General features: G+C 40.4%; 1 protein-coding gene and 1 long non-coding RNA gene across 3 annotated transcripts; one reads left to right on the top strand and one right to left on the bottom strand.

Annotated features, from left to right (window-relative positions):
- The first annotated feature begins 11 nt into the window (after positions 1-11).
- Positions 12-1,805, top strand: LOC118360845 (uncharacterized). The gene is made up of 4 exons (XR_004820928.2): positions 12-320; positions 901-932; positions 1,021-1,090; positions 1,352-1,805. It is a non-coding gene; the product is annotated as an uncharacterized LOC118360845 (long non-coding RNA).
- An 898-nt stretch (positions 1,806-2,703) lies between these two features.
- On the bottom strand, positions 2,704-14,645 carry LOC118360844 (protein-serine O-palmitoleoyltransferase porcupine-like). 2 transcript variants are annotated; one of them, XM_052485113.1, is made up of 15 exons: positions 14,514-14,645; positions 13,544-13,724; positions 13,155-13,347; positions 12,905-12,948; positions 10,122-10,303; positions 9,902-10,032; positions 9,651-9,671; positions 9,370-9,384; positions 8,660-8,785; positions 7,477-7,577; positions 7,165-7,241; positions 7,028-7,091; positions 6,686-6,771; positions 3,913-4,020; positions 2,704-3,771 (listed from the first exon to the last, which is right to left on the bottom strand). In XM_052485113.1, exons 2-15 carry the CDS (start codon positions 13,680-13,682, stop codon positions 3,670-3,672), a joined length of 1,389 nt encoding a protein of 462 aa, XP_052341073.1. In that variant the 5' UTR covers positions 13,683-13,724; positions 14,514-14,645; the 3' UTR covers positions 2,704-3,669. The 2 variants fall into 2 exon arrangements, with proteins under 2 accessions (XP_052341073.1, XP_035596203.1); XM_035740310.2 differs by lacking the exon at positions 14,514-14,645 and adding an exon at positions 14,164-14,478 and having other exon boundaries at positions 13,544-13,722.
- Between the last annotated feature and the right edge of the window lie 6,669 nt (positions 14,646-21,314).

Raw genomic sequence — 21,314 nt, 5'->3', positions numbered from 1 at the left:
TGATGAAAACTCTTTATTGTTGTTGTACTTGAGAACAATTAGATCTACAGCGCATTGTCCATACAACGATGGGATTATGAGTTTGGGTCGCACGTTCAGACGTTTCGCCTGAGCTCAGCAAAGGCCAGAACGACCATGTCCCTCTCGCGCAGCTGACGGGGGTCTTTGCTTGTTCACCGCGCTTTTTCCCGAAAGGGCTCTGGTGACGGGACCATTCAGGAGCCGGAACAATAAATGAGCGAGCTGGACGCCTCATAAGCACTGAGTTTTGTAAAAGACACACAGACTATGGAGCGCAGCCAAAATGCCAGGAACAAAAGGTATTATTTGTAAAGTTACATTTTATGATTTGGTTAGCCTATATATATTTTAATTATAGCCTATTTTTTATATATAAAATAAATATTATCATATATAAATGCTTTTCTCGGGGTAGTGTATAATGTAGTGAATTCATGCCTATGCTATACTGTGTGTATTTTTATTCTATTCAGTTAAAAGCTGAATATGGGACTATCCATCTAGTTGGGCTAAGACAATGTATCTCAGTGCAAGAGGTGTCACTACAGTACCTGGTTCAAATCCAGTCTGCATCACATCTGGCTGTGATTGGGAAGCCCATAGGGTGGCGCACCCTAAGCATTTGTTCTTAACTGACTTGCCTAGTTACATTAAGGTAAAATAGTGTGTTATTTGTGCCCAGTCTCCTCTACAGTCCTACATTGACTATATGAACATTACAGTGGAGGCTGAGGGGAATCCATTTGTTGTATTTAATGCCATTACCACGAGCCCAACCTCCCCAGTTAAGGTGGAAAATAAAATACACCATCCCTTTTCCTGGATCATGGGGAGTTATTTTTAAAGACTAATAAATCAACATTCTTTCATCGTTTGTAGGCAACAAATCTGACAAGAAATCAGCCACCAAGGTAAGAAGAAGAACTTCTCATTCATTGTAGATTAAAACATTCAAGTTTGAGTTTTTCTAAGTTATTTCCCCCCAATCAATCTCCTCAGCAACCTCAGAGTCCTAAGGAGCAACCGAAGAAAGCTGTTCAGAAAGGAGATGATAACAAAAAGCAAGGAGGTAAGCATTAGAGTAATAGAGGATTGAGGTTAGGAGGATGATGGTCTAAAACAGCCTCATATATATGAGTTGTCATTTTCTAAGTTTAAGTCAACTCAATCCAGTCCTTGCTCTCCAAATGATTGAGAGCTGGACCAAGTCAATTATAGTCAGCTATTTCTTCCCACCCAATGCTACAGTATGTGATAAGCAGGGTCTCGTCTACTTTGCATGTTGTGTGTCTGCATTGAAGGTATCTTTCGGTGTTCCATCCCCTCTTAGGACAGCCGAAGGGAGAGAAGCAATAATTTCCAGGTATTTGTAAAGATGGCTCTGGAGACTCTGCTGGGATCCTGCCATCACAAGCATGGGGGTCCTCAGGGTAGACAAGGCTGAAGAACCTCCCTTGGACCTGCAGACAGGCCATCGCTACACAACTACGCTCACCTCTTCTCACAAGGGCAGAAAGTGACCCACATTTCCATCCATCAGTGATCCACTGGGTATGCCCTTTCTTCCCACCCTGTTTCCCCTCCCTCAGTCTGCTCTGGATTGTAGGAAGCTTGGAAATGGATGGTCACGAGGTCAAACTCAGCCAATGATCTGAGCTTCCCGAGAAACTGAGACCATCTACCCAATTGTTCTCTCTTCCCACCCAAAGTTCCTTATTTTGATCAACTGTAACAGTCCCAACCATTCTTGTAAATAAGCAAATAAACTATTATTTCCTAAAACAGTCGTTACATATTCACACAAGTTGTTTTGAATGCTACGTAAGAACATGTCTGCTTGGCAGAAATTGCTTACTCAAGGTAGCTTCCTTTAACAGTACTTCATATAAACTTGAACCAAAGATAAATAGCGATTCAGGTTTGATACAAATTGTATTAAAAAGTATCACATCTCCCTCAGTAGCTTCACACATATTGTATGTAAAAGTTTGACGAAAACAAACCCTTGAGATTAATATTTCACTAGGACAGTGGTGAAAGGTGGTGTGCTAAGGCTGTGCACAGATAGAATAACGAGACAGATATTTCACCAGATGTATAAAGGTGAAGTATTCGTTAGCCGTTTCCACTCACTACCAAATATGGTAGTGAGAGGAAGCCCAGCGGCCAGCAGTGGGAGAAGATGGAAGGAGATGGCCATTCTGCAAATTAAACATTTGATCTCAATACAGTTCTGCTACAAAAACTATAAATCAGTTATGAACAAAGTGGACTAAGTTTTGTAGACTTTCCCATTTATCAAAGTAAAATACAAAAATAAAATGCTTTGTTTAGGTGTGCAAAGGCAAATTGAGTTATTGCACACTTCAGAGTACGCATTCCCTAACCGAAATGTGCAGATGCATGCTTGAACAGGCCAATAGGATCTCACTAGCTCGTGCTTGGCTCTGCCCACCTCCTTGCTTGTTCTGCACACTATGACTAATTTGTTTACATTGGAAACAGGCTGTGGCACAATAAAATATTTTTATAGACATTGCAATGCAAATGAGTTGAACCTTGTATTCTACAGGAAAGCCTACTAAATTATAGTATATTTAATATCTCGTGGACAGATGTACGTAAATATAACAGATACTGTAGAATCTGTCGGTAAGGAATGGGATGTGTGGGATAACCAGCAGCAGTACGATTCAGTTTATGTGCAGTATGTTCAGGAGCAGTATGCATTCCATTAAAAATACATTTCCTTAAAGGCATGTTCTTAAAAAAAAGAGCAGGATATAGAAAATGACCAAAGCCTTTAGTTACTGATGCAACTTCAAACGTCATCTTAATTTTGCATCGAAAACAGGAAGTTATGTATTTTCATAATCTGCTTTACAGCAACATGAAGAACTGACTGACCAAGTAAAGACTTTAGTATTCTTTCTTGACTGAACTACAATAATTTGTAAAATATATCACAGTTACATAGTTATTAACAGGACAATGGAAAAACTGGCTAACATTTGGCACCGATTGACATGATTATTTCCATAAATAAAATAAATTATATTACTAAAATCCACAAAAGGAAAGTTGCTGCCTAATTATTATGTTTTGTGCAGTCATACAAACAGAAACTTTCTTAATCTCCAACCTGGGTTTTATTTACATACTACAGATGTAATAACTAATTAGGTCGTATTAGGAAAATATATAGCCTTCTAATATAGAGAAACAGGAAAACAAAACTTAAATGGCATATTCTGGAATCACTTCTGAAAACTAGTTCTTAGCAGTCCATAAAAGAGTGAATGAATGACCACTGCCATGCTGACAGGGTGGGTATTGATTGAGAATCACAGTGAGATGTCAGATAGCAGATCCTGATCAGTCTTTCCACAAGGGACGAATGCAGCAGCTCAAACAAAATGTGATTAAAAACAAAATTAAGCAATTAAGGAAGAGTGGGGCATTATTTTAAGAGTATCAAAAATAGTTTGTCACCAGCAGGTTACAGTAAGTAGATAGCCCAATCTCTTAGGCGGTGTCCTGAGCACTGCATGTTGGTCTTGAGTAAAATAGTTTCTATTCTGTACAAAGGGGTGGTTCATTCCTCTCCACGTCTCTATCCCCAGCTCGCCCTCTCTCACAGACACACATTTAGAGGATGATGCGGTAGAGCACCCAGCAGCCAAACGTCACCCAGTGGCTGGCCCAGCTCAGCTCCGACCACTTCTGAATGGTGTGGTTGGCCACGTCACTCTGTAAAGGGAGAGAACGTAGACATGGGTTTGAAATGTCTAACTCAACCATAATGCTTCGTTCTAAAAGATCTGACGATGACGCAGAGTCATATATGCATTTGACCATCTTAGAGACTGACACCATTCAGTAAATAGTTACCTTTTCATCCATGTAGTCAACACTGGAGTTGAACAGAGAGCCCAGGTATGCCAGGTGGAAGACAGCCAGGGTGCTGAAGGCTACGTTAATGATGTACACCCACAGTACCTGTGTGGATGGGAGGAGCAGAAGAGATTGCAAACATTCTTATTGGTGATTTTTTGGCATTGGTTAAAGGAAAGGTTCACCCATTTTGAATGTTATGTTTTTGTGCATCTTTGAGTGATGTTCCCTGGGTAATCATTTTTATTGGCGTTCAAGCAGGCAGACATCCTTGCTGCACCCTGATAGTCGCTCTCACTACACTGGAAGGTAACAGGAATACAACTTCTAGATTATGACCTTTTCACACATGTCATATTTCAATACTGGTCGATGTCAGAACTCGAGGACATCTTTCAAATGAGCCATTGATCATATTTTTGCGATATTCCTACCTCGAGAAATAGTGGGGTAAAAAAGTATTTAGTCAGCCACCAATTGTGCAAGTTCTCCCACTTAAAAAGATGAGGCCTGTAATTTATCATAGGTACACTTCAACTATGACAGACAAAATGAGAAGAAAAAAATCCAGAAAATCACATTGTAGGACTTTTAATGAATTTATTTGGAAATTATGGTGGAAAATAAGTATTTGGTCACCTACAAACAAGCAAGATTTCTGGCTCTCGCAGACCTGTAACTTCTTCTTTAAGAGGCTCCTCTGTCCTCCACTCGTTACCTGTATTAATGGCACCTATTTGAACTTGTTATCAGTATAAAAAAAAGACACCTGACCACAACCTCAAACAGTCACACTCCAAACTCCACTATGGCCAAGACCAAAGAGCTGTCAAAGGACACCAGAAACAAAATTGTAGACATGCACCAGGCTGGGAAGACTGAATCTGCAATAGGTAAGCAGCTTGGTTTGAATAAATCAACTGTGGGAGCAATTATTAGGAAATGGAAGACATACAAGACCACTGATAATCTCCCTCCATCTGGGGCTCCACACAAGATCTCACCCATGGGGTCAAAATGATCACAAGAACGGTGAGCAAAAATCCCAGAACCACACGGGGGGACCTAGTGAATGACCTGCAGAGAGCTGGGACCAAAGTAACAAAGCCTACCATCAGTAACGCACTACGCCGCCAGGGACTCAAATCCTGCAGTGTCAGACGTGTCCCCCTGCTTAAGCCAGTACATGTCCAGGCCCGTCTGAAATTTGCTAGAGAGCATTTGGATGATCCAGAAGATTGTGAGAATGTCATATGGTCAGATGAAACCAAAATATAACTTTTTGGTAAAAGCTCAACTAGTCATGTTTGGAGGACAAAGAATGCTGAGTGGCATCCAAAGAACACCATACCTACTGTGAAGCATGGGGGTGGAAACATCAGGCTTTGGGGCTGTTTTTCTGCAAAGGATCCAGGACGACTGATCCGTGTAAAGGAAAGAATGAATGGGGCCATGTATCGTGAGATTTTGAGTGAAAACCTCCTTCCATCAGCAAGCGCATTGAAGATGAAACGTGGCTGGGCCTTTCAGCATGACAATGATCCCAAACACACCGCCCGGGCAACGAAGGAGTGGCTTCGTAAGAAGCATTTCAAGGTCCTGGAGTGGCCTAGCCAGTCTCCAGATCTCAACCCCATAGAAAATCTTTGGAGGGAGTTGAAAGTCCGTGTTGCCCAGCAACAGCCCCAAAACATCACTGCTCTAGAGGACATCTGCATGGAGGAATGGGCCAAAATACCAGCAACAGTGTGTGAAAACCTTGTGAAGACTTACAGAAAACGTTTGACCTCTGTCATCGCCAACAAAGGGTATATAACAAAGTGTTGAGATTAACTTTTGTTATTGACCACCATAATTTGCAAATAAATTAATAAAAAAATCCTACAATGTGATTTTCTGGATTAATTTTTCTAATTTTGTCCGTCATAGTTGAAGTGTACCTATGATCAAAATTACAGGCCTCTCATCTTTTTAAGTGGGAGAACTTACACAATTGGTGGCTGACTAAATACTTTTTTGCCCCACTGTATAGAATTTAATGGAGTGTCTAGCAGTTTTCCCATTTAGTTCAGGGTGTATTACATGGTGCCATTGCCAGAGATATTATAGAAAGGAGATAGGAATCCAATGAATGAAGGAATCCAATGAATGAAGGAATGTATAACACCCCACCCAGCACACTGTCAACCAATCGCGTTCACGTTATCATGCTGCATCAGGCGGTTGCTAAGCTAATCGTCACGCAATCCCTTCTCAAAGTCAGTGTATATGTTGAGAAAGGTGCGGATTTTCCTCGAAAGTACGTAATGTCACGATCCCAAAGCTATGCGATATCACGGATAGCAAGTTAATTATCTCACATCTCGGGAAATATTTGTAATGTGTTACTTCTTGGTGACGGAATTCGTGCTAATGTTGGGTTTTGAACTAGCGCCCAATATTCCTATTTACTCCTTGAAGGAGAGAACTCCTTGTCCCAGAATGCACTGCACGGCCCATTGACGTAGCATGGGCAACATCTCCTCAAAAGTATATCTGCCATTGCAAATGTTTCTACCAACCTTATAACGTCAAAATTAAACTTTTGTTGACAAAATATTGTTCTCAGTGTTATTAAACACTGTAAATTACAGGACTGAATGGATTTGGGTTTATTTTTCCTTTAAGTATAAGAGATTTGCATGGGGACAATATTGACAAATCTTTTAGACTTTACATATGAAAATCCATTATGCATAAATATCACACAAATAAAATATTTAAACCATACCTTATTGTTCTTGTGAGAGCAGTTCGGCTGGCATTTCTTTGACAGAATACACGCATTAAAAATGGCTGCCAATCTCTTCCGCAAAACTGGAATAGAGGAAAATAAAATTAGTCTCAGGCAGATCAAATATAATTCATCCGGTCATACATACTCAGCATTTGCTGTGCTTTGTGCCACAAAGCCAAGTTAGTTGATTTATTACTAATGAACAATGAATTATATGTCACCAAAGGTTATTCTCCAGATGTAAATAGGTGTTATTATTGAAAGGTAACGTGGAACTTAAATAAAATTAGCAAAGGGCCATTTTTGAATAGCAGGCCATTTATTTTATAGACTTACCATGCTCAATATACGTGATGAACCCGAGAGACAGTAGCACTGCACCCAGGTGGAAGCTGAGACCCTAAAGGCCAAAGGAGACAATGGTAAGAAAATCTCTTACACACCTGCACTCACACCTGCATGTGCATACTCACATGTAGAAGTGCACTGGCTGTGTATGTCACTAGGATGGCTGAAAAGGTTCCAAGGTTGCGAGCACTGGTAAAAACATCTGGGTGATCAGACAGAAACAGTTATGGGAATCAAGTTTGTATTCCGGTTCAAATGGAGTAATTGAGTTGGGATTTTCACTGCTTTACATTTAAATTGTAGAGGCAACTGAAGTTTTTAAATGTATTTTTTAAATATAAATAACAGTTGTATTAATTGTGTATTTGGTTCAAAGTAAGGTTTTTATAGGCAGAGTAACAATGCTGTAAATGTGTTCCATTTCACAGAAAGCTTACAGGTGTGGAGCCATTTGGACATGGGCAGATTCCACGAGGTGGCCACCTCCACCATAGACCTGGGAAACTCCACATGCAAGGGCCTGGCAATCGTCATATCCCTGGAGAATAAAACACATACATTTCAGTTGGGCTGTTTGAAGGGTGAAAGAGAAACAGGAGGGGGCCAAATAAGGTATTTACAGTGCATTTGGGAAAAATAGAAACCTTATTTACACAAGTATTCAGTCCTTTAGCTATGAGACTCGAAATTGAGCTCAGGTGCATCTAGTTTCCATTGATCGTCCTTGAGATGTTTCTACAACTTGAAATTGATTGGATATGATTTGGATAGGCACACACACCTGTATATATAAGGTCCCATAGTTGACAGTGCATGTCAGAGCAAAAACCAAGCCATGAGGTTGATGGTATTGTCCGTAGAGCTCCAAGATAGGATTGTGTCGAGACACATTTCTGCAGCATTGAAGGTCCCCAAGAACAGTGGCCTCCATCATTCTTAAATGGAATAAGTTTGGAACCACCAAGACTCTTCCTAGAGCTGGCCACCCGGCCAAACTGAGCAATCAGGGGAGAAGGGCCTTGGTCAGGGTGGTGACCAAGAACCCGATGGTCACTTTGACAGAGCTCCAAAGTTGCTCTGGGGAGATGGGAGAACCTTCCAGAAGGACAACTATCTCTGCAGCACTCAGCACCAAATCAGGCCTTTACAGTAGTGGCCAGACAGAAGCTACTCCTCAGTAAAAAGGCACATGACAGCCCGCTTGGAGTTTGCCAATAGGCAAGATCAGGGTAAGATCAGGCCACATTAAGGTTTATGGCCCATATCACTTAGTGTCCTGGCTAGCAGTGATACAATGTTTGTAGGAGACTCAGCCTAGGCGGAAGGGTTAAATATCAGTGCTTGTGTGAAAATGTGTTTGGCTAATGCAGCTATATTAATCCTCTGTGAAGAATAAACTTGGTTAATCTTTCATAGTGTCCGTTGAGTTTTTTACTCTGAGAATTAGAACCTAACAGTCATCATGGGGCATTGTGTGTAGATTAATGAGGGAAAAAAAGATTTGATTATTTTGAGAACAAGACTAACGTAACAAAATGTGTAAAAAGTCAAGGGGTCTGAATACTTTCCAAATGCACGTCTATGCCAAGCCTAGTCACCATGATGCTTTAATGCCCTGACCATTTCAGGTTGTCTTTCTCCTCAGTAAAGCCTGCTCCAGCCAGAGTGGTGGTGGTCTCACTCAGGTAACCCACAAAGTAGTTGCTGAAGTGGAATGAGAGTGCATTCTCATAGGCCAGGAGCCACCTAGAGGTCAATGGAAGAAGGTTAGATTAGAAGACTCCTGTCAAAATAAAAGCCTCAAATCACACTTACGGTATTTTCCTGTGCTGTATATATTTCCACACTGAGGTTGGACTAATACTGTGAAATTGTTTTAAATATTTGATAATGCCCTATTAGTGTAAGAGCTGTTTGGTGGGATGTAGTTTTGGCCTGCCTGGTAATGTGGTAAATAGACCAATAAGAAAGAGTGTTCCCAACCTTTCTGCCAATAAAAGCTAGTTCTCCTCCCCACTCAAATGTTTACTTGTTCTCCCACCAGATTCCCCAAACAAACGCAATTGATGTGAGCAGAGGTGCATACAAGCACTTCTTTCCCACTGTCACACCTTCACACTGCACTTTTCCACCTTAAGTCCATTTTTATTTTTTTTCTTGCTTGAGAAATTGCTCTTCTCTAGGTTACTTTTTGAACATTTAATTGAAAACAATCACAGTAAGGTAATTAATTGTTAAGCAGAAATTATTTAATATTGAGATTAAAACTATTGCATTGGACCTAACAATAATACAATTCTCCATGGTAATATAAATGCCGTTAAACATACCTTGCCACAGAAGCTCTGCGCAGCAAAAAATTGAAGGAAAATGTTAATCAGTTATCACCATTTATTTTATTTAATACATTTAACTGATACACACTCACTCTTAAGTCTCATGGCATGAGTGGGCAGGACAGAGACGTGGTTGTAGGAATGATGGGGATAAAGAGGTGCAGGTGTCAGGAAGGTGGAAGAGCTGGTGAGTTAGAAATGGACATGCAACATAAAATAAATTACAGAGACAGATGGAGGATGTTGTATCGTCATTAAGTCGGATAAATATTTACCTGATCTTCCGTTTTGTTTTGCTGGGGATAGAGCCAAGGCAAGGGAAGAACATTTATTTCAAGGGAGAAAAAGAAACAAATAAGAATGTGCACATTACACTAAAGAAAAACATTACTCAAACATCTTTCCTACAAAAAGACATTTACGTTGCACTTGTCTTTGAACGATCACACATCAATGTCTGTGGATGCATTCTATGACCTACAGTAAATCATTACAAGAGCAATAAGAGGTTAGGTCATCCACTTACTTGCGTAGCAGCTTGTCTCCGTAGATGGGGATGAAGTAAGGGAAGAGGTAGGGAGCAACACAGTTAGAGGTGATCAGACACAGCTGGCTCTTCACCCAGCTGACACACACTTTCCATATCCAGGAGAAACTCTGAGGAAGACGAGGAGAATCTCTCAATATCCTTCACCCATCTTCTTCCGTATCCCTCTGCTCTAGACAGGACTTAACATTGAACTTACCAGTTTGCGGCCCTCTATAGCCTCTCTGTAGCTGTTAAAGCTGATCCAGGGCCCAAATATGATCGTCCCAACAAAGTAGATATAGCCCATGAACTCCACAGGAGAAGGCACATTAGCCACCACACCCCGATCCAGGTCAAAGGCTAGAGAAATGGCCTTCATGGCAACCACCATCTGGGAACCTGCAGATACAGAACTCAGTGAGACTTGAAAACATTAACAATGATATTTCATGTACAACCGCATGTACAACACAATAGCTGTAACCTGTTAATTAATCTTTCACTGGGTTTTGGGGGATACACAGTACCAGTCAAGTTCAGACACCTACTAATTCAAGGTGTTTTCTTTATTTTTTACTATTTTCTACATTGTAGGACAATAGTGAAGACATAAAACTAAAAAACTAAAAACAAAACAAAAAAAAAAATAATAAAAACTAAAAACTGAAATAATATAATTGAAGTCAGAAGTTCACATACACTAATTAAAACACGTTTTTCAACCACTCCACAAATTTCTTGTTAACAAACAATAGTTTTGGCAAGTCAGTTAGGACATCTACTTTGTGCATGACAAGTACTTTTTCCAACAATTGTTTACAGACAGATTATTTCACTTAATTACAATTCCAGTGGGTCAGACGTTTACATACACTAAGTTGACTGTGCCTTTAAACAGCTTGGACAATTCCAGAAAATTATGTCAATGGCTTTAGAAGCTTCTGATAGGATAATTGACATCATTTGAGTCAATTGGAGGTGTACCTGTGGATGTATTTCAAGGCCTACCTTCAAACTCAGTGTCTCTTTGCTTGACATCATGGGAAAATCAAAAGAATTCAGCCAAGACCACAGAATTTTTTTTTAGACCTCCACAAGTCTGGATCATCCTTGGGTGCAATTTCCAAACACCTGAAGGTACCACGTTCATCTGTACAAACAATAGTATGCAAGTATAAACACCATGGGACCACACAGCCATCATACCACTCAGGAAGGAGACGCGTTCTGTCTCCTAGAGATGAACTTGCTTTGCTGCAAAAAGTGCTAATCAATCCCAGAACAACAGCAAAGGACCATGTGAAGATGCTGGAGGAAACAGGTACAAAAGTATCTATATCCACAGTAAAAAAAGAGTCCTATCTCGACATAACCAGAAAGGGCACTCAGCAAGGAAGGAGCCACTGCTCCAAAACCATAAAAAAGCCAAACCACCAGATCATTATTTTTGGAGAAATTTCTTCCGGTCTGAAATAAAATAGAACTGTTTGGCCATAATGACCCTCTTCATGTTTGGAAGAAAAGGGGGGAAGCTTGCAAGCCGAAGAACATCATCCCTACCGTGAAGCACGGGGGTGGCAGCATCGTGTTGAGGGTGCTTTCCTGCAGGAGGGACTGGGGCACTTCACAAAATAGATGGCATCAGGAGGATGGAAAATTCTGTGGATATATTGAAGCAACATCAAGACATCAGTCAGGAAGTTAAAGCTCGGTCGCAAATGGGTCTTCCAAATGGACAATGACCCCAAGCATACTTCCAAAGTTGTGGAAAAATGGCTTAAGGACAGCAAAGTCAAGGTATTGGAGTGGCCATCTCAAAGCCCTGACCTCAAACCTATAGAAAATTTGTGGACAGAACTGAAAAAGCATGTGCGAGCAAGGAGGCCTTTAAACCTGACTCTGTTACACCAGCTCTGTCACGAGGCATGGACAAAAATGTATTTATTGTGGGAAGCTTGTGGAAGGCTACCCGCAACGTTTGACCCAAGTTAAACAATTTAAAGGCAATGCTACCAAATACTAATTGAGTGTATGTAAACTTAATGTGAAGGAAAGGAAGACCCAACGTACCTCTGCTGCAGAGGATAAGTTCATTAAAGTTACCAGCCTCAGAAATAGCAGCCTAAATAAATGCTTCACAGAGTTCAAGTAAAATACATCTCAAAATCAACTGTTCAGAGGAGACAGTGTGGATCAGGCTTTCATGGTCAAATTGCTGCAAAGAAACCCCTACTAAAGGACACCAATAAGAAGAGACTTTCTTGGGCCAAGAAACATGAGCAATGGACATTAGACCGGCGGAAATCTGTCCTTTGGTCTGAGTCCAAATTTTAGATTTTTGGTTCCAACCGCCGTGTCTTTGTGAGACGCCGTCTGGGTGAACTGCTGAACTCTGCATGTGTGGTTCCCACCGTGAAGCATGGAGGAGAAAATGTGATGTGTGCGGGTGCTTTGCTGGTGACACGGTCTGATTCATTTAGAATTCAAGGCACACTTAACCAGCATGGCTACCACATCATTCTGCAGCAATACACCATCCCATCTGGTTTGCGCTTAGTGGGACTATCATTTGTTTTTCAACAGGACAATGACCCAAAACACACCTCCAGGCTATATAAGGGCTATATGACCAAGAAGGAGAGTGATGGAGTGCTGCATCAGATGAACAGGCCTCCACAATCACCCGAAAAGCAGCCAACAAGTACTCAACATATGTGAGAACTCCAAGATTTTTGGAAAAGCATTCCTCATGAAGCTGATTGAGAGAATGCCAAGAGTGTGCAAAGTTGTCATCAAGTTGTCATCATCGGCAAAGGGTGGCTACTTTGAAGAATATAAAAATATTTTGATTTGTTCAACACATTTTTGGTTACTTCATAGTTTGTCTTCACTCTTATTCTACAATGTAGAAAAAAGTACAAATAAAGAAAATCCCTTGAATGAGTATGTGTCCAAACGTTTGACTGGTACCATATATATAAAAACAAAGTATGAACCAACCTCTCATTTTGTGCCAGGTGGTGGTGTCCATCATATGCAGCTCTCTGGTTGGATAAGTCAACAGTAGACCAATTAGAGGCTGTTTACTCCACTAGGAGCTAAAAGGACTAAGTCAAGTTGTTTATAATAATAATAATAAATAATAATAATAATAAATGCCATTTAGCAGACGCTTTTATCCAAAGCGACTTACAGTCTTTGCTTAAAAAGGTTGTATGTTGTTGCCTGGTAACAGAGAAGGCCTACCTACCCCATGAGCAGGTAGATGAGGATGGTGATGGAGAGGAAGGTGGCCCGGTTACTGGAGTGTCGACAGAGGAAGAGGATGAGGTAGCACAGTAGACTGAGCAGTACCACCCACACCATGTGGAGCTCAAAGAACAGGTACAGGGTGTAGAACCCTCCTGCCACAGTGCTCAGGTGTTTCACATAGGATGGGAGGCCTGACCAGGCCAACAAAACAACAACACAGAAGAGAATAAGAGCATGTAGTTGTAGACAGTCATAAAACATGCATGTAGTTCTTCAGTACTGTATAATCATTTTTCAAAAATGTAAAAGACCATCCTAATACTCATCATGTCTGCGGCAATGAAATTCCGAAAGTGACGTTTCAAACAAAGGATTGTGAAATCTCACCCAGAATCCAGAGAAGTCGGCATAGAAGGCAGATGACCAGAAGCTGCCAGACCTGCTCCAGGCCCTGCTGAGCGGTGGGCAGAAGACAGCCCTCCACAAGCTCATGGAAGAACTCCTGTCGGCTGAAGGACCCCATCATGCTATTCACAGGACCTTGGAAGGTTCACTCTTCGTGCATGCTGACAAAGTAAGCAGAGCAGGGTTACTGGCTAAACTATATTAACTTTTTAAATGTAATTTTTTTAGCAGATGCGGTTATCCAGAGCGACTTACAATTAATACATTAATCTTAAAATAGCTAGGGGCACAATCATATATTACAGTCGTTCCTCAGTAAAGTAGTTATCAAGTCTGTGATAGTAGGAAAAGACAGGCACTGTTTCTCTTTTTTTTTTTGGGGCATCTGTGCATCAACAAAATGCATATGATTTGCAGGCAGCTGTGTGCGTTCATGGACAACTACAGACAGTACCAGGCAAGCTGTTCTGCTATATCAATATAGCGTACATTTAATCTATAAGTGGCCCAAATGGTCTTCCACAAACGGACAGGTTTATGTTGTTTCCCAAGCTACAACACACAACATTAATTTGCATGCTGGTTTACAAGGCACAACTCACAAACAACTAGCTAGCAGGCTGGCGCCATACAAATCCGTCCTAATCCGCAGTGCAGTTGTCTTCACAGTGACGTCAGCTGCGGTTTGCAAAGGTCGTAGCAGTACAGTCTTCCATTATTGTGCTCACTTGATAACGATAGCTAATCCGCTATTAATGAAATTCGCTGACCATGCTTTCTCACCAATCATCGACCATGATCAGATAAGGAAATACCTACACACAGTGGTGTCTGGATTGTCAACCGAGCCCAACACGCTACACCGCCAGAGGGAGAAAGACGCTTTTTCACGAGACTCAGCATCATTCCAGATTTGCTTATATTTTTGAGAGGAAAATTATGTGTTTTATCTCCAAACCCTTCAGTCAGTTGTTCCCTCAAATGGGTTTACTTGTCCGTTTCTTCTATCTGTAACCACTTGACACAATGTTATGAGCTTCATGCACGGCCGGCACCAGGTCATAGCATCAGCAGCAAGCAGTTGCTTTAGCAATTATATGCAGCCAGTGCTACTATACAAACGGATTAACCAATCAACTGCGTCGCTTTAGAGGAATCAGCCAATTATTGGAGTTGGTTACCCCGATACAGTTAGTTAGCAAATCAACTGCAACTGTTACCAGTGGTGGCGTTGACTGTATGCCCAATCACAAAGGGTACATACGGTACAGGTATTATGCGACCAATGGGACGCCTACAGCGAAAAATACGCTCCGCCTGCAGATATCCTTTTGGTCATGGATTCGCAAATGCGTTCCAGGGAGCTTTGTCTCAGACAAACCATATCGATAGATAATAGATTAATTGATTTGCAAAAAATCTAACAAAGTTGATCAAATGTACAAATTAATTGTGAGTAAAGTAATAACTCTACTGCGGCTTTGGGAGACCAGGGAATTTCAAATTAGTGACAATATCTATGGTCTATGTCTATATACAGTGCATTCGGGAAGTATTCAGACCCCTTGACTTTTTACACATTTTGTTAATTTAAGTTAAAGTTATTCTAAAAATTGATTAAATTCAATTGTTCCCTCAATCTACGCACAATACCCCATAATGACAAAGTGAAAAAAGTTTTTTTGAATTTTTTGCAAATGTATTCTTTGGTACAAGTCTCAATGACCATGAGTGGCCCAGCCAGAGCCCAGACTGGAACACGATCAAACATCTCTGGAGACCTGAAATAGCTGTGCAGCTTGAGAGGATCTGTAGAGAAGAATGTGACAAGCTTGTACCATCATACCCAAGAAGACTTGAGGTTGTAATCGCTGCCAAAAGATGCTTTAACAAAGTACTGAGTAAAGGGTCTGAATACTTATGTAAATGTGATATCTTTCTTTTTGTTGTATACATTTGCAAAAAAATATATATATGTTTCTTTGTCATTATAAATAAATAAAAATACTAATTGGTATTTTGACCAATCAGATCAGCTCTTTAAAAATTCTGATGTGAAAAGATCTGATGTGATTGGTCAAAAGACCAATTAGTGAGAAAAAAATATCAGAATTTGTCTACCTTTGTAAACACAGCCTAGTTTACATTTACCACATGAATAGTACTTCAAACTCAAAGTCGAAATTCAGTTTAACCAATATTTATATGAGAGATAGGAGTCATTAGCTGCTGCCAAGGCAGTATCTACTCTTCCTGGGGTCCAGCAACATTAAGGCAGTTATATATACGATTTAAATTATTACATGACATTACATTTTATAACACCTTTCACCTCAGCCCACATATCTATGATAAAAAAATCAATGCGTGTGTCTGTGTCTCTTCATTGTCCCCGCTGTTCCATAAGGTGTCTTTTTATCTTTTAAAAGAAAAAAAGAAATGTATACTGCTTGCATCAGTTACCTGATGTAGAATAGTTCCATGTAGCCATGGACTATGTAGTACTGTGTGCCTCCAATAGTCTTTTCTGGACTTTGGGATTGTGAAGAGACCTCTGGTGACATGTCTTGTGGGGTATGCATGGGTGTCGGAGCTGTGTGCTAGTAGTATAAATAGACAGCTTGGTGTCAGTAGTGCAGATGCGATAAAACTAGGGCCTGTAGGACCTGCCTTGTTGATAGTGCTGTTAAGGCAGAGTAGAGCTTTATTATGGACAGACTTCTCCCCATCTTAGCTACTGTTGCATGAATATGTTTTGACCATGACAGTTTACAATACAGGATTACTCCAAGCAGTTTAGTCTCCTCAACTTGCTCAATTTCCACATTATTCATTACAAGATTTATTTGAGGTAGAGGGTTTAGTGAATGATTTGTCCCAAATACAATGCTTTTACTTTTTGAAATATTTAGGACTAATTTACTTCTTGCCAGCCATTCTGAAACTGACTGCAGCTCTTTTTTAAGTGTTGCGGGGATTTCACTCACTGTAGTAGCTGACGTACATAGTGTTGAGTCATACATAGACACTCAGAGCCAGTGACAGGTCATTAGGTAAATATTGAAAAGGGTAAGGGGCCTAGACAGCTGCCATGGGGAATTTCTGATTCTACCTGGATTATTTTGGAGAGGCCTCCATTAAAGAACACCCTCTGTGTTCTGTTAGACAAGTAACTCTTTATCCACAATATACAGTGGGGCAAAAAAGTATTTAGGCAGCCACCAATTGTGCAAGTTCTCCCACTTAAAAAGATGAGAGAGGCCTATAATTTTCATCAGGTACACTGCAACGATGACAGACAAAATGAGGGGGAAAAATCTAGAAAATCGCATTGTAGGATTTTTAATGAATTTATTTGCAAATGATGGTGGAAAATAAGTATTTGATCAATAACAAAAGTTTATCTCAATTCTTTGTTATATACCCTTTGTTGGCAATGACAGAGGTCAAACGTTTTCTGTAAGTCTTCACAAGGTTTTCACATACTGTTGCTGGTATTTTGGCCTATTCCTCCATGCAGATCTCCTCTAGAGCAGTGATGTTTTGGGGCTGTTGCTGGGCAACACAGACTTTCAACTCCCTTCAAAGATTTTCTATGGGGTTGAGATCTGGAGACTGGCTAGGCCACTCCAGGACCTTGAAATGCTTCTTACGAAGCCACTCCTTCGTTGCCTGGGCAGTGTGTTTGGGATCATTGTCATGCTGAAAGACTTGAAAAATGCCCTTGCTGATGGAAGGAGGTTTTCACTCAAAATCTCACGATACATGGCCCCATTCATTCTTTCCTTTACACGGATCAGTCGTCCTGGATCCTTTGCAGAAAAACAGCCCCAAAGCCTTTTCTTTGTCCTCCAAACATGACGAGTTGAGTTTTTACCAAAAAGTTATATTTGGTTTCATCTGACCATATGACATTCTCCCAATCTTCTTCTGGACCATCCAAATGCTCTCTAGCAAACCTGGACATGTACTGGCTTAAGCAGGGGGACACGTCTGGCACTGCAGGATTTGAGTCCCTGGCGGCGTAGTGCGTTACTGATGGTAGGCTTTGTTACTTTGGTCCCAGCTCTCTGCAGGTCATTCACTAGGTCCCCCCGTGTGGTTCTGGGATTTTTGCTCACCGTTCTTGTGATCATTTTGACCCCATGGGTGAGATCTTGTGTGGAGCCCCAGATGGAGGGAGATTATAAGTGGTCTTGTACCTCTTCCATTTCCTAATAATTGCTCCCACAGTTGATTTCTTCAAACCAAGCTGCTTACCTATTGCAGATTCAGTCTTCCCAGCCTGGTGCAGGTCTACAATTTTGTTTCTGGTGTCCTTTGACAGCTCTTTGGTCTTGGCTATAGTGGAGTTTGGAGTGTGACTGTTTGAGGTTGTGGACAGGTGTCTTTTATACTGATAACAAGATCAAACAGGTGTCATTAATACAGGTAACGAGTGGAGGACAGAGGAGCCTCTTAAAGAAGAAGTTACAGGTCTGTGAGAGCCAGAAATCTTGCTTGTTTGTAGGTGAACAAATACTTATTTTCCACCATAATTTGCAAATAAATTCATAAAAAATCCTACAATATGATTTTCTGTTTTTTTTCTCTCTCATTTTGTCTGTCATAGTTGAAGTGTACCTATGATGAAAATTACAGACCTCTCTCATCTTTTTAAGTGGGAGAACGTGCACAATTGGTGGCTGACTAAATACTTTTTTGCCCCACTGTAGCTGTGGGTTTAAAGCCATAACACAAACGTTTTTCCATCAGCAAACTTTGATCAATAATGTCAAAAGCCGCACTGAAGTCTAACAAAATAGCTTTTTAATCGACAATTTCTCTCAGCCATCAGCCATTTGTGTAAGTGCCGTGCATGTTGAATGTCTTTCCCTATAAATGTGCTGAAAGTCTGTTATCAATTTATTTACTGTAAAATAGCATTGTATCTGGTCAAACAATGTTTTCCAAAAGTTTACTAAGGGTTGGTAACAGGACGATCGGTCAGCTATTTGAGCCAGTAAAGGGGGCTAACTATTCTTGGGTAGAGGAAAGACTTTTGCTTCCCTCCAGGTCAGAGGGCCCACACTTTCTTGTAGGATTAGATTGAAGATATGGGAGTGGCAATAGTGTCTGCTATTATCCTCAGTAATTTTCCATCCAAGTTGTCAGACCCAGGTGGCTTGTCATTGTTGATAGACAACAATAATTGTTTCATTTCTTCCACACTCACTTTTTGGAAATCAAAATTACAATGCTTGTGTTTCATAATTTGGTTAGTAATACTTGGATGCATAGTGTCGGCATTTGTTGCTGGCATGTCAAGTTGCTGGCATGCCTAAATTTACTAATCTTGCCAATGAAAGTCATTAACGTAGTTGGCAGATCAATGTGTTTTGTGATGAATGAGCCATCTGATTTAATGAATGATGGAGCTGAGTTTGCCTTTAAGGTGCTCCAAAGCTTTTTATTATCATTCTTTATATAATTCATCTGTTTCATAGTATAGTTTCTTCTTTTTATTCACTATAGTCACATGATTTTTCCATTTGCAGTACGTTTGCCAATCGGTCGTGCAGCCAGACTTATTTGCCATTCCTTTGACCTCATCCCTCTCAACCATAATTTTTTTTAATTCTTCATCAATCCACAGGAATTTAACAATTTTCACAGTCATTTTCTTAATTGGTGCATGCTTATTAGTAACTAGAAAAAGCAATTTCACAAATGTGTCAAGTGCAGCGTCTGGTTGCACCTCATCACACAGCACAGACCAGCAAATATTATTTCCATCATCAACATAGGAATCACTACAAAATGTATTGTATGACCTCTTATACACTATATTAGGCCCAGCCTTTGGAACTTTGGTTTTCCTAGATATGGCTACTATATTGTGATCACTACAGCCGATGGATTTGGATACAGCTTTAATGCCGATTTCGGCAGCATTAGTAAAGTTGTGATCAATACATGTTGATGATTTCATTCCTGTGCTGTTTGGTTGACTGACAACCTGAACCAGGTTGCTGGCACTGGTTACAGTTTGAAGCTTTTCATTGAGTGGCCAGCTTGATGAATGCCAGTCAATATTAAGGTCACATTGAAATGTTGTTGATATCACATACATTATCAAGCATTTCACACATATTATTCAGACACTGACTGTTAGTACTTGGTATATAGCAGCTTCCAAAAAGAATGGGCTTTAGGTGAGGCAGGTGAACCAGTAGCAATATTACTTCAATAGTATTTCATGAGATCCTCTCTAACCTTTACAGAAATGTGGCTCTGTATATAGGCCGCAACACCTCCCCCATTGGCATTTCTGTTGATGTTATAGCCATGTACTGCTACCACTGTATCACAGGTATTATCTAAGTGAGTTTCAGAGATAGCCAGAATACGAATGTCATCTGTTACTAGCAAGTTGATTTTCTGAACCTTGTTTCTTAAGCTCTTTATGTAGGCTATTTTTCACACTTTTCTGGGATGCTTTATTGTATTTATTGCTTTACTGGGAAGTAGACATGAGAATGTTATTTATGTTGGAGCTGATAGTGCAGGGTGAGCTGCACACAGTGGACTTCCTACTAGGGCACACCATATGAACATAATTACTGTATACAATAGCTGTAGGATCGACAGAGGCATTCAGGGGAGTTAAGAGGGACATAAACTAGGTTACTTACATTGTGACTGCTACCGCCCCTGGGATAATGTATATTTGCTGCAGCATTACTACAACTCAGCGACACAATGGTATCGGAGCTGGGCTTGGGTCATTGATAAGTCATTGTCTCAACGCAGCCTTGAAATGCGTGGACAGAGTCCAGGAGCCAAGATGATTTGGATGTACTCTGTCATTCCCGTAGAGCATCTTCTGTTTCCAGGTGTCAAAGTTATCTATGAAAGTTATTCCAACAGAGCTATAGTAAACGTTACTCCATCCATATCTCTGGACGATATCCAAACAGGGATCTAACTAGAGCTAGTCAAGCTCAGGACCCAGAACTAGATCCATAACAGTTGGTGATGGTAATAACCCACTTCTAGCACTGCTGATGCATATCAAATGTTATGTTTCACATAAGCACAATTTAGTGTTTACATGTTGTTGCAAGACAAGCATAATATAGCGAAGCAAGATGGGTGCATCTAACCTTTTTTAATACTTAAGATAAGTGATAGACATGTCTGCTGTAATACAGAGGCTGATACAAAGTACTTTACAGTATTTATCACACCAGTATTTTATGTTAGCTGAGCCAATATTTCTATGCATGCCTACATTCACTTTAAGAGGAGTCTCGTGACATGATAGAAAGACTACATGACACTACATGACCAAAAGTATGTGGACACCTGCTCGTCGAACATCTCATTCCAAAATCATGGACATTAATATGGAGTTGATCTCCCTTTGCTGCTATAACAGAAATTTGACAAACTGACTTGTTGGAAAGGTTGCATCCTATGATGGTGCTATGTTGAAAGCGCTTCAGTAAGGCCATTCTACTGCCAATGTTTGCCTATAGAGATTGCATGGCTGTGTGCTCGATTTTACACGCTTGTCAGCAAAGGGTGTGTCTGAAGTAGCGCGATCCACTAATTTGAAGGGGTGTCCACATCATTAATTTATACATATAGTAAAGTGTTATGTCAAGAAATTAGTAAACCCATTATCAATTAAAAAAAAATACATATTTACAATCTACAGCCTGAGGTAGTTATGCAGAACTCAAATCAGAGGCAATATATCATTTCATAG

This window comes from Oncorhynchus keta, chromosome 28 (assembly GCF_023373465.1).
Source record: "Oncorhynchus keta strain PuntledgeMale-10-30-2019 chromosome 28, Oket_V2, whole genome shotgun sequence".
NCBI classification, from domain to species: Eukaryota; Metazoa; Chordata; class Actinopteri; order Salmoniformes; family Salmonidae; genus Oncorhynchus; species Oncorhynchus keta.
The sequence above is the reverse complement of the archived record's forward strand: the minus strand, read 5'-3'. Positions and strand labels throughout refer to the sequence as shown.